Raw genomic sequence first — 14,226 nt, 5'->3', positions numbered from 1 at the left:
GGAGAGAGGGGTATGGTAACAAAAGAGACAATGGAATTTCCAGTTGATGGATTACAGGTAAGAAATGCAGACAAATGAAGTGATGTGACAAGAGAAAGTTAATGGAAAGAATTAAAATAGAAAATGAAAGCTTATATATGAAAAGGTGTGAATTTAACTGCAAAATGGAAATAGAGATAAAATACATGCTGATGAAATGCACATTAATAAAGAACACAGGCAGCTAAGTAGCCTTACTTGTTTGTTAAAAGCTAAATCATGAAAAAATGTTCTGCTTGGTTTTCCCCCTCATTTTCTTTGCTACAGATGAGACTCCTTCCCTTTTTCAGAGTTTGAGGATCTTTATGGTAATTACTCAGGGAGGCACAAGAGGGTGCCAGAGCCAAAGAAAAAGACATCTAGACAGGCAATGCAGCAATTAGCTCAGGCTAGCGTTTTGTATTTATTTGAAGGCAGGTGAGTGGGGAGGAAGAAATGTCATTTTTAAAATCAGAATAAAATCATTAGTTAATTTGAACACATGCAATCTAATAGCAACAGATTTTATATATACATTGTATTTACTTATATGTATTCTATATATCATGCTGATTTAACAGCCTGATGCCCTTCAACCCCCAAGCCAAACACTTCTCTAAAATGTAATTAACCCCCACTACAGCAGCAAGTTATATGACCAATATCATGAGGTATACAGCAATAGCACGAAAAAAAATCAGTACACACATGAACACCACACAGATATTTGTGACAAAAGAAATGCTGCAATACTTAATATGATGAAAAGCAAAATCACACCATGTTCAGTGTACACCAAAACAAATTACTCCATTAAAATGTGGTTATCTGAAAAGATTAAATTGCTTTACAAAATATTAATTTTACACACAATCATCATACATGCTGGTTATTTCAACAACATAAACCACCATAATGCAACTCCAGTGCTGTTGATACTAACTTTGTCACTGTTGTTACCTGCAAAGGAAGAGAGTATTTAAAGCATTATCTCAGTGATTTCCTTTCCCAATACTTCGGAGAATCTTCCAAGTTCAGGTTCTGGTAAAGCTTTGCATCATCTAGGGTCAAGCTGAAATTTATCAGGAACCTATAAGAGAAAGTTTCAGCCCAACCCACTTGGAACGGAGTAAGAACGTGAAGCAGTCTTTCCTGTTTTAAGCAGCAGGCACATTCTCATGCATGAGCTGGCAAGAAGGTCTTGGTAAAAGCACAATTACATACAGCCACAGGAAGCAAAAAAGCTCTCCCTTTAAGCCATGGCTAAGAAACAGAAAATTGACCTCTCTTCTCCATCCTACAGTGAAGGCAAAGCAAATCAGGAAGCAAACTATTTGGTAAGGCTGCAGTTTTGATGTTTAGTAAGGTTTTCACCAGGTTTCCAAATGTCATATTTTGAATCATTACACCACATCAATATTTCCACAAAGGGAAATAGAGAGATGCTAAGTGATTTTATTCAAGGCTGTCTCTGAATGCCTACATAATAAAATCACTCATCAGCATCATCCAGAAGAAGTTAGTATTCTGGAGAAGTTCCAGATCTTGAAACATTTAAGAGTTGTGCGAGTAACTGATTTAATTGGTTCGCTTTGGTTTGACCTAACATGAAATGTTTGGCTAATCAAAAAGTTGAAAAAAAAAAAAAAAAGATTTTTGGTTGAGTAAAATGTTTTGTTTGACCCAAAACTGAATGACTTATTTTGATTTTGAGCTTTCTAAAGAAAAACTTTTTAAAAAAGAAAGGAAATTTCTTAAATGAAAAGGTAACTAGAAATTAAACATTTCTCGGTTTCTTGAAATTTAAAACTGCAACAATTGGGTGAAATAGACATACATTTGCAAAATACTTTGGTCGATGTAAAGATTTTTTGCTGAAAAAATATTTTTGGCCAAAAAATTTGCACAGCTCTGCCAGTTGTGTTGCCAGGTTGGCTCAATGAACTACAGCTGACAAGTTTTAAACTATAGTTTGGAAGGGAGGCAGTGATTTACATACTCTTGAAATGGCTGGGGGCGGGGATGGGGAGAGGGCAGAGAAAGCAATCAGTCCCTCATGTGTAGGTCTATCAATTCACCCAACCACACTGGAGTGCCAGAGTTAAAAATCTGAACGCTTCTCATTCCTCTTGCTTGCCTCCTCCCTTTGCCCCAATTTTAATATTCTATATCATGGATTCTGAAACTGGTGGTTGAGACCCTTCAGGCTGTCGTGAGGTTATTACATGGGGGGGTCGTGAGCTGTCAGCCACCACCCCAAACCCTGCTTTGCCTCCACCATTTATAATGGTGTTAAATATATAAACAAGTGTTTTTAATTTGTAACAGGGGGTCGCACTCAGAGGCTGCTATGTGAAAGTTTCAGAATCAATACAAAAGTTTGAGAATCACTGTTCTATATTCTGTTTTTATACACACCCAGAATAATATATTGTTTCAAAAATCTGAATCTACTATACAATGAGAAAATACCCACAAGACTCCACGTAGCCAACTCTGCTTTCAATTAAGAAGAAACTGACTTTTTAGCCATGGGACAACTTGACTCTGATTTAAACACAATGGGCTAGATTCAGCTCTCATTTACACCTGTGTAAAAACCAGAAATTGACCCACCCCCCCTTCACTTCAGTGGAACACCACCTGATTTACGTGGGTTTAAGTGAGAGCAGAACGTTTCTGTAAGTATGTTCTGCTCTTCAGTTACAACAGCAAAAAACTATCACTTGCTGACAGTTATCCCCAAGTTCGCTCGCTACGCGTAGAGCGTGATGTGATACAGGCTTTTGTAAACAGACTGAATTACTCTCGTCTAAATATATTCGTAAAAATGACAGCATAATTTCTCTCAGCGTTTCTTCACCACTACACCTCTTTCACGTGTAAACAAATTCTTCTTATACGAATAAGGGTTTGCTCAACATTTCAAACAAAAATATTTTGAGTAGAGCAAAGTCCAACAAGTGTAGAGCTTTCTACTTGCCCAACAATAGTGTACATCTACAAGATGCACCACACCCTTTTTTATTATAAAAAAAACAGAACTACTGAACATGTGTATCAGAAGGGGTTTCATTTCAGATGGTCCCGTTATTTCAAACTTGCATCCTTCTGTTATTTCAACAATTACCCAACAATTCTGGGTTAAGCAAGGAAGAACTTTACTTGTTAATTAGTATGGTGACTAAGCAAGCTGAAAGTACTGTTACCTAGACAGATGCAGATGTATATGCTTTTGTCATTTTCACTTTAAGGCTTTAAGATTTTTACAGTGGTGCTTAATCAAGTTGTAGTCCAAGTATACTGTACTGTTGCCCTCTATTATAATAGAGAGTATACTTTCACAACCTCACTAAACCTTTTCCAAGTTCCCACACTAGAATTTTCTGCTAAGATTGGCAGGAAGACAGGAATTTCTTCACTAATCAGTTGACATTTTCTTCACATAGTATTCTTTTTTCACTGAATTTATTATTATGCACTTATGCTGCTCAAGGAGCCATCCTATCTTGACTGCTGAAGTGCTAATTCTAGGCCTGCAGCACTACTTCCCTGCGAGAGAGCTGATTTTGAGATCAGTCTGTGTTTTTTTCAGTGCTAGTTACTGTAGCTGAAAGCCCGCTCCCTGTATTATTCTGCCAAAAGTACCCTTCCCGGAAGTATATGGATGGTTCACCAGAGCCTCCTAGTATGGAGTGAGTCTTCAGGACTGCCTGCTTTTTCCCATTTTTAAAGCTGTGTGGAATAATGCCATCATCTGTTTGAAAGAGTCTTAAAATTGCCATGACAACAGTGTGACATAAAATGCATAAGGCCTGCATTACATGAATGAACATGTGGAAGAAATTTGTTCTGAAATATAAAAAGGAATATATATGTAATTAGCTCAATTATTTGTTCTTAAAGTGGAATAATTGAAACCATAGTGCTGTACTTTAGTTCAGATACAGATGACTCTCTCTTTGTATGTTACTACTCAAGTTCAGAACCAAATTCATTATGTACCAGAAGAGATTTGCATTAGGACCACATTTTGTTATTGCTCTTCTGATGACCTCTGAACAAAAGTGGAGTAATACTTATATTAACTAGCTTTAAAAGTCTCTGGTAATGATGCAAAACACTTCTTGAACTTCACAAATTAAGTTAAGGTTGTAAGAAAGCAAACTAAGTAAAATACATGAAAACAATTTTTTCTTCAAAATGTAGCTTTATGTGCTTGATTTAAAGATTTGTGGCGCATCAGCAATGCCCAAAACTATCCCGATAGTGTCTTTAAAATGTTAAATTTCAGCCGACATATTAGTGAGTGTTCGAACTTTCAAAATGTCTAGAGGTTACCTTTTTGACAATTCTGAATTGCGAAAAATATTCAAACACTTGAATTTTAATGCTGGCTTTTTAAATTAGATGGACACACTTCTGCATAACTGAACTTTCCAGGAAAGTTGCATTAGAACCAATGAAAAACTAGATTCAGTTCAAATTTGATCTTATCCCCATACCAACATTCTAATTTCCTGTATGTAGCAAATATAACAAGTTCTAGATTTTGCCTTCTTTCCCAAACTCCGGATGAAATGCTGTAACTTGCACTATGTGGCCATCCATTGCCAAGTTTATTCTTCCTTAGCATCCGATTTCTGGTTTTCCCCAGTTCTAGATGGCCCTTCTTGACAAACTGCCTCGCATTTTTTTGGGTGCCTGCTGCTTTCTTTACCATGCCGGGACTGAAAAATATACTACTGAGCTTGCTATAAAGTTCAAAACGCATCAAATGAATGATTGCAACTGCCTTTTCAACAAATCTCATATGGTTCAACTCTATTACAGAGATTATACTGCAGACACAAGATGCTTTTAGAAGATCCTCTAAATAGCTCACTTTATACCTAAAGCCAGCCCATTCACATTTATCTTTTTCACAGAGATGTTCTGTGAAAAGAACCCAACTCTTCCAAGATGCGTTTTGTCCCCTTAAACACAGCCCAGTAAATTGTCTGGAAGAAAAGTCCCTCATAGCAAACAAAGTGCCCTGAAGCCACCTACCCATTTTGCTGTTTATTGTCAACCTGGCTCTCTCTGAATCCTCTTCTTTGTCCCTCTGCCACATCCTGGGCATTGTCGTTGGAATACGTGTTCAGGGTTGTGTTGTATGTGTTAGGCTGCCATGGGACATTAACTGCAGCTTTAGCAGCATTCAGTGCAGGTGAACGCTGGTCAGTACTGGATTTGGCATTAACATGCAGTCCAGATGCAGTGAATGGGGGAGGAGTGACAGTGGCCAATGGTTGAGGGGAAGCACATGACGGAACAGTCGCATGGGCTGGGGTGAAGGCAGATGACGGTGATGGAATGGAAGTGACTTTTGAGGAAGATACAGCTCCAAATGGCCTTGGTGTCTTATTGTAGGCCATGTTCACTGTGGAAGTGACTTTGGGTGCAACAGCAGATGCAATAGGCACAGGTTTAACTACTTCTTTAGGTTCTCCCTATATAAAATAAAAACAAAAACATACAAAGCACACCAACCACATGCAAAATCCTGAATAGACATTTTCATTGGAAACAGAGAAGGGAATTCTCTTTGCTTCAAACCAAGACAGATGATATGTTTTGCAGTAGCAAAACTTCACTTGTACTGCATTGGCAAAATATGGATACATGACACATGCATTTTTGGAGAGGGAAGGATCCTAACATACACAACAAACCTAGAAACCTTAGATATTAGCTACTCTTATCTCATGCAAGATATCCTTGCCTCAATAAGGTTTAAGGATTAAACAAAAGACTCACTCAGATGTAAAGGCCACCAGATTACTCATATATGGTATGAAAGTTTGCTTAATAAATCCCCTTAAGTTTTTTTAAAATTCAAATTCCATCTCAAACCAAATTCCACACACACACAGAATATTACATTTTATATCATATGTAGCAATTTGCTGCTTTGTCAAAGGATATGGGGCAGTGATGAGCTGGAGCCAGTTCGCACCGGTTCACGGGAACCGGTTGTTAAATTTTGAAGCTGGTTTAGAACCAGTTGCTAAGGGGTGGGGAAGCTCAGGGGGGACAGACAGAATGTGGCCTGCGGGACCATCCTATCTGTCCCACCTGAGCTCTCAGCTGGGGAGGCTCCCGTGTGAATTTTTACTGTCCCGGCAGCACTCCAAGCCTTCGGCGGCAGGTCCTTCACTCACACCGGGTCTTTGGCGGCATTTCCGTGGCGGGTCCTTCAGTGCCGCCGAAGACCCGGAGCGAGTGAAGAAACCGGTTCTTGAGCTTCTGGCAGCTCATCACTGGATATGGGGTACATTAAGTGGTATTTCAAGGGGCACAGCAGCAACTGGCAAACAGCTGAAAAGGAACAAGCCATATACTATGAAGGCTATTATTTACTTTCTGGTTTTGGTGATGTATGTTTCAGAGATGAATAGAATTCCTCAAACGCTTTTAGGATCTGAGCGGTGTAGACTGTTCTCATGCATCTGTCCTGTAAAGACTTCCTACCTGCCTGCATTTGGTTAAAATATTGGAAAAAGAATGTGAACCTAATGTTTTGCAAGGGTTCTAAAATTTAGAATATAGTCTTGCCTAAAAGTATTTTCCAACAGTGCGTGAACTCTGAAGGGTTCTCCACTACTGGGAAGAACTCTGATGAACTGTTCTATACACTTTATCAAGCTAGGCTCCTTTCAAGAGCACAGAAAGGTTATAGCTTCTCTTTGGAAGAAAGAACAGTGGTTTCTCCCTTCAGGATGGGTCAATGCTGCCATAAAGGCAATCAATAAGGTAAGAAAAAATAGTTAGAAAATAGGTGTTTGGGGATGAAAAAGCTGGACGGTAATATATATTTATTGCTTTTTAATTGTTAATCACTGTACTCTTGCCCACTTTTTTTTTTTTTTTTTTTTTAAGACCAATATCACTAAGAAAAGCACTCTGATTTCTTGGTATTCAAGACCTTTACATAACATAGGAAAACTCAATATGTTGTGCTAAAAGAACAGACTGACTACTAGTGTGTACCAAGAATCGAGTGAAGGAAGTGCAGAAACTAGTGCGGCACACTACACCTCTGGGTAGAACTTTAAAAAAACATACCTTTTGTACAGGAACAGGATCAGGCTTTGGTGCAGAGTGTGCTCTAAAAAAGAAAAAAACATGTACAAATTTAAAAATACATGTACTTCATTGCTAGGTTATTGAAATACTTTACCTGTTAAAGTATATTTATCTATCTCCTCCCCCACTAAATGTGGGTGAATTTTCACTAAGCTTAATTATTTCCTGCAAAGAAAGCGAGATTACTGGATTTGAGTCTACAGTATTGCAGCTAACATACGACGAAAAAAATGAACAAACTGGATTCTCTTACTCCAAAGCAACATGGAGGGCCCACCAAAACAAAACAGCCAACCATACATAGGAGTGCAAGAAACTACACAAGTTTCAATTAAGTTTCCTTCAGATTGATCCACTAAATGGCAGCCATGACAATTGTATGGCCAGAAATGTCACAGGTTGCTGCAGAAACAACTTTATGTTACCTCAGTATACATATAACAAAGGGCTCATACCTGCACTTAACGCCTTTGGTTTTTCAATAAGAACAAGTAATATACAGAAGTCATTTTGATCTCTGTTTAAGTTTTAGATTAAACTACAATCTTTTCAATGGCCATGAGCCATAATCTCAACAGTTTGCTTATTGTTTTCCTTTCCCTTTATATGATATTACTTCATTTAACTCAACTGCACCAGTCAGACTCTGTTTTAACACAGCACCATCCTTAGAGCAGGGCTAAAGCACAAAGCTTCTTTTGATTACTAAAAAAGGTAGTTCTGCTTTTGAAGGATTATAGCCAAATGAAGTTATTATTGGTACCTCATGTGTTCTTTCAGGTCTTCCAAGATAAGTTTAACATAACTCCAAGTCCTTTGCAGATAGCAACAAAAATTCTTCCTAACAGATGCAAATGGCGGGGGAGGGGAGATAGAAGGGGAGGAATGGTAACGGACATAATAAACACCACCCAAACTTTGTGATACCTACATGTTGCCAGTGCAGCCTTTAGTATCTGAGGGCCTCACCTAAGGTGTCTGTGTCGTAAAAAATACAAAATAAAATAAAAGGTACATAACCATAATAAAATATTTGCATATATATATATACACACACACACACACACACACACACACAGCATCTTCCTCTAAAGATCACTTAATGTTTGAGTTCACCAAATATATAAGATGTTGCTGAGCAATATTAATCTTTTTTTTTTTTTTTTTTTTTTGCAGGTGATATGGAAGAATGGCTCATCTCCATATTTTAAGACATTGTTGGCTGTATTTGGTACATGAGCTGTGGCACTTCAAAAATTATCGAGGAAGCAGCAATTATACATCATCCCAAATCATACAACCCTGATTTTCCAAAAATATTTGGAATTGGGTTTCGAATAAGGGAAGCTGGAACATTACTTCTGGAATGCTGCTGACTGGTGAAGAGTTCCGTTAATTGGTGAGCAGACAACTGAGGTTGCACTTTAATTACTAAGTATTGGTTAGGCTCTCCAGATCAGCACTGTATCAGCAGCAGGAAAGTGTGGAAAGCCAGAAATGGAGTTAAATAGATATTTCAGCTGAATCTATATAACTGAAGCTTCCAGTCCTGTTCATTTACAGTCTCAACTTTTATATGCTAAAATATTTACCCTTCCATTTAACTTCCAGGACACATCACCTTCTAATAATAAAATTTCTGCGTGTGAGTAAAGTCCTCAGGTAACAAGTGTGGCTTGTTACTAACTGGTGCAAATGGAGATATGTGTATTATCCATATATGTTGGCTAAATATGAGGGGCGGGGGGGGGAGAGAGAGAGAGAGAGAACACACATTTTTTGCCCTGCGTCTTCAGCGTTTGTTCATCACTGATGACACATTATGCACACTTCAACGATAATTCTGAACAGAGAGAGGTTTTTGTCCCTTTGGAGGAACGGGTCTGCTCTCCCAGTTTCCCACAGAATTTCCAGTCTATGAGACTACTGACCTCAAGACCTATAAAGCACTGGGGTGCATCATTAATCACTTCTAATTGAAGAGTTGTCAATTTACAGCAACAAAAGCAACAAGAGAACAAATGGCAACACGCATGGAAAGATTTCTTTTTATTATGACCATAGCTAGCATGAAACATGTATGTCATTCCATAGTTCGATACACTTATTGATGAAAAATTGCTATAATCTAAGCTGCCCCAGCAGTGTAAAAGGAAAAATGTTCATTTTTGAAGTTTGAGTTTTGTACCTAAAGATTCAACCAGAATTTTACACTTTGCTATCTCCTATTTTTAGACCTGGAATTATCACCATATTCAAAGGGTGAGGAGTAATTCACACCACCACGCTGATCAGTCTCCTTCCTAAAACTCTCCTGCTAAAGAACACCAAAGTGGAAGTAGGTGTTCAGGAAAATGGGAAAGCAAAGAGACAAACTCTCTCAACATTATAGCTACATTTTTATCATCCTTTCCTTGGCAGCCCTCTCCTAAAGTTTTCAGGAGATTATAACTGGTCCTTAACTTTTAGGCTGAGAGAAAATTTTTTAAATGACATTTCAGTTTGAGATACGTTTATGCATACAGTAGTTTGAAGTAGTACTTGCAAAGTGTTATTTTCTAATGATCTGCAAACTTATTTTGTCTTCAAAATGAACATGTAAAAATGCTATTTAAAAAAAAAGTTAATTCAGTTTCTGATCATTAGAAAAGTTCACAATATTCTTTTAGCCTTTGGAGTCAAACAGCATACCATTACTTAATTTTACCCTAAATACATTTGAGACTAGCTAATAAATGTGTTTCACGTTCCAAAACAGTTTTACTTGGGTTTGTTAACTCCAGACCACAACCAGCTAAATCTGTGGTTTATCTCAGATCACAAAGAAAATGCTTACCAAGCAAACTAAGCCACCAAGATGAGAATGAGAAAAATGTTATGGTGGCTATGCAAGTCAGTAAAAAAGAAAAATTCATAATTTAGGCTGAAACGCAAAGTGTTTCCAACACTTCGACCAAATGGAATGCTTCCTTAAGTACTTTAATAAGCACAAATGCTCTTCGTATTGTGACATATGCTAACGTATTAAAATAGTTTTAAAGCTTGTCTGCCTGCAGTATCATACGTGTCCCTTCTAGCTACACTCGATTTATCTCCTACTTTGCCATGTCATGACTTAAATGCCAGTTTTGCAGATAGCGATTTTAGTGGGTAAAGTGGGCTGAGGAGGACAACAAACCATCAGGGCTTTCACAAATCATGAAATACTTGTTTTTTTTTTACCATTAAAAAAAAAGTCACTTAATTAGGCTTGATGGTACTAATTGGAAGGAAGGTCTCTTGCTCTCCTTTGGTGTAACTAAGGACACCAGCTAATCAGAAGATGAACCAATCTAATTTCCACAACAGTAGTAAATTTATGCCAGCTCTTGTTTAGTATAATTCAATATAAAGACCACAAAACCCATTCATAAAACAGAGTCTCCAAAATGTTTTTCTTACAACAGTTTGTCACCATTAGAAAAATTATAAAATCAGAACACTTAGAGTGTTTTATTCCTCCAAAGTTTTGTACTTTCAGCATGACAGAAACCATATTCTACATGTTTTGAAATTTATATGTAAGCAATAGTCGAATGTATATACATCAACGTTGAGAAACACTTCAGTTCATATTTCTGCTTATCATATATACATTTTGTGTTTATGGTAAACCAAGAGGAATCTAATAAAATGTATATAATGTAAAGGTACTATTAGCAGGCCTATTACCAGACTGGCAGAGAACTTTGGTGGATTTTCCTTTAAATTTGCCACTACCAAATTGACCCTTACTCATCCTATGCTAACCTCAAAGTTAGGTTTACCTCACTCAAGATATTCATTAGTATGAATCCGTAAAATGTCAAGTTAGACTTAGATTCCACTGATACATACCCTATCTCCATTTACTATTTGGGAGATTAAAAATGCAACTACACAAGGTACAGCTAAAACCCTGTATTATTCATAACAATTCACATGTTTAAATTGTGGACTAAGAGTTTATAGACATGAGAGGAGTCAAAGTGATCCTGGAGTCCAGAATTAAATAATCAAATAATATTTTTAAAATAACTAGATACCGCACAAGTAATGCTATGAATGTACTGCTGGTAAAACCATTTTTTTAAAAAAGGGGAAATAAGAGAAAAGGAGAAAAAATCCTGTGCTCAAGGATATTTATTACCACAGCTTCTAACTACCTTGGTCATCTCCCAGAATACAGACATGTAGCCTTTGGCCCTAGGGTAAGGGAGCAGGATTATCCAAGACTAGGTCCAGTTATTCAGCCTCTGTGAGCCACAACACCTCTCTGTTCTTGAAGTAAGGTTTAATCTCAGACTTTATAAACTTAGACAACCCACCTGTACCACATCAGATTTCTGTCATAATCTGACTTTGCTAGTTCAGAATCTAAGGTAAGGAGAAAGTATTTGTTCTGCACACTTGGTGAAGCCATGTAGCCAACACACATTTTAAACAGCTCGGAGTCTTGTTGTAATTCTGGGTCTGACTTGTGGCAATTATTAAGTAATGAAGTGTTTCTAAAACTGCAAAATTGCAAATCATCAACAAATTTGCTATTACACTAAATATTCCTCCTGTATCTATGAAGTCACCTGCTTCTTCCAATATAATATTTCTAGTTTATGCATTAGTCAGTAAGGATAGATAACCCTGCTCAGATAAAAGAAGAATCTAACGTTCAACCAAAACATTAAAAACAATGTTATTAAATTCATTTTGCATTTGTGAACAATATCTCCCTCCAGCTATATTTGCAAATATCACGTTGCAGTATTTCCCAATTCCATTCAGAATTAGAAAACAACAAAATACAATGAGAAAGACTTTGCCATATGGTGCTTCCAGTCCTACAAGAATTCTCTTTTGAGACTTCCAGCCTATTTTTGCAGATGCAAGAGATTTAAACAATTAACTCAGGTTTTGGATAAGAATCTGAAATACTGTGTGTATACTAAAGAAGGACAATGAACCTTAGGAAACTGGCTCATCACTATTAATCAACCAATCTGTAAGTGCTGCTTATGTTTTGCAATGAAGTATCATACAAACTGTGAAATCAAGAATTTCTGCAAATGCGGTGTAAGTTATTTGAATTTTTTATTTATGAAGAGTATGTAGAACGAAAAGAAAAGAAAGTTTTTAAAATCTTACACTCAAATATTCATTCAAAAGGGCGAATGTCAAAGATCTGAGAAGACTCAAAGCTAAAACTGTATTTTCCAAATTTCCAGGGGGGCTGGGTGGCTCAATGGAACAAGAAAAGGATGATATGTAAGGCACCTGTTCAAATTTGGCCAGGTTTTTACAACAAGTCAGACCTTTCTGTCTCAATTCACTGATCACAGTGAAATCAGACAGTGATTTTAGCCTAGATTATTTGTGGAGAGACATCCACACCACAAAATTTAGTAGAGTTAGGACTGTCCCATCTCCATCAAGAAGTTTAGTTCTTCTAGTGATACCACAGTACTCCTTTAGGGGATAAATTAATTCAGTATCCAGGTCTGGCAGCCTTTCTGCCTTTCATAAACAATATATTCAGTTTAAAAATAAGTTTCTCCTGTTTTTTTTTAAACAAAAACTATTTCAGTGCTAATTTGCACCCCTATCATAAATCCACCATGCATACACAAACTTCTGTACCAAAGTTATTTGTTGTTTTTCAGAAGAAAACTATACTCCATCTGTATAAAAAGTCCATTTAGACCAGACCAACAAGATGAACTTTGTTCTGTAAACACACAGCAAGCTGTTCTCATGTGATTAATATTTTTATGACATTTAAAGTAATTCAAAACATTCCACCTTCCAGCCCTACCTTATTAGCTAAATCCATTAAGCTGTTCTTCCCTGTAGATGATATCTGGTAAACACTATTTATTCTTTAAATTCTCATTTTATTCATTCCCTTTACATTTATTTAACTTATAAAAATGGATTAACACAATATTAAAAAGGTTTTGGCTACAGTTAACCATAGTCAGGAAATGAATAATTAAGGCTGAAATTGCATGCTATTGTCACTGCAGCATAGGTAAACCACAATACTAAGGGCAATGAAGACTGAGGAATTTTATTGTGTCTCTAACCTCAATAATTAGGCACAAGCTGTTTGGTTGAGGATTAAATTGGATCTACAATATAGTTTATAGATTTTAGACAACATGAATCAGCCCTTAACAAATCCTCCATTTATTCAATATGCCAAAGATTTATCCTTCTTGCTGAAAGGGCACAAAATACAGGCATGGTTGGGATGAGAAGATGCTTAACTGTTCTGGACAGATGCCATCAAAACAGAGAGCCAGATCTTCAGCGGATATAAACTTACCAAGCTCCATTGAGTCAAAGGAGCTATGTCAGTTTACACCAGCTGAGGATCTGGTCCATAACATTGCATATGTTTAAAGTCCAAAAGCCAGAGAGCGAGAGAGAGACTGACTTCAGAGTTAACATCACACTGAGCTCATTTCTTTCAGTCTATCTGCGCATTCATGAGAAGGCCACAGGTGTACATTTGAAGATTTTTTTAAACCAAAAGCTTGACCTCTGCTGAAACAGAGGCAAATACTCCCCACTTCTCTGCAAAAAGTTTCCTACTTGCAGTTGCCAATGATTAGTTTCATTTATCAGCCCCTGATTAAACAAGGTTTATACACACAAAATGTTAAAAATATAATTATTCAAAACTTTTTACACTTCCTTTTAGTCAAGCATTTTAAGCCTCCAGAAAGCCCACTTTTAAATTACAACAATGTGACAATGGCAGAACCATTTTTTTAACCCGTGGACAAAACCAAGGGAACGTGCTTGCAGCCAGCATCTGTCAAGTTTAAGCCAGCTGAAAGATTTTAATGGCCAAATTATAAACGCTTTAAAAAAAATGGAAATGCTGACGTACTACTCCAAGTTGCTAGTGGGCCCTGTTCCAGTAATGGCCTTTCCTACCACTTCTTATAACAACCAAACCAGGCTGGCAAGCTCTCTGCATAATTCGAGCTTTATTTCAATCCCCCCCCCCCACCACCACCGCCCTCCCTTGGCATGGTGTGGGGTTGAGGATGTTTCATA

General features: G+C 37.2%; 1 protein-coding gene across 6 annotated transcripts in view; it reads right to left on the bottom strand.

Moving 5' to 3' along the window:
* The window catches only part of PDLIM5 (PDZ and LIM domain 5), a 183,861-nt gene that overhangs the window by 78,774 nt on the left and 90,861 nt on the right, over positions 1-14,226 (bottom strand). For 5 of the 6 annotated variants that reach the window (XM_073340724.2, XM_073340718.2, XM_073340725.2 and 2 more), the window contains exons 4-5: positions 7,126-7,168; positions 5,068-5,510 (exon numbers count right to left, since the gene is read on the bottom strand). The exons of the other annotated variant lie outside the window; for it this stretch is intronic. In XM_073340724.2, the coding sequence (XP_073196825.2) occupies positions 5,068-5,510; positions 7,126-7,168 (486 nt within the window). The remainder of the gene's footprint in view (positions 1-5,067; positions 5,511-7,125; positions 7,169-14,226) is intronic. 6 annotated transcript variants of the gene reach the window in all.

This window comes from Lepidochelys kempii, chromosome 4 (genome assembly GCF_965140285.1).
Source record: "Lepidochelys kempii isolate rLepKem1 chromosome 4, rLepKem1.hap1, whole genome shotgun sequence".
NCBI classification, from domain to species: Eukaryota; Metazoa; Chordata; order Testudines; family Cheloniidae; genus Lepidochelys; species Lepidochelys kempii.
Note: the sequence above shows the minus strand (reverse complement) of the source record. Positions and strands in the feature narration are given on the sequence as shown.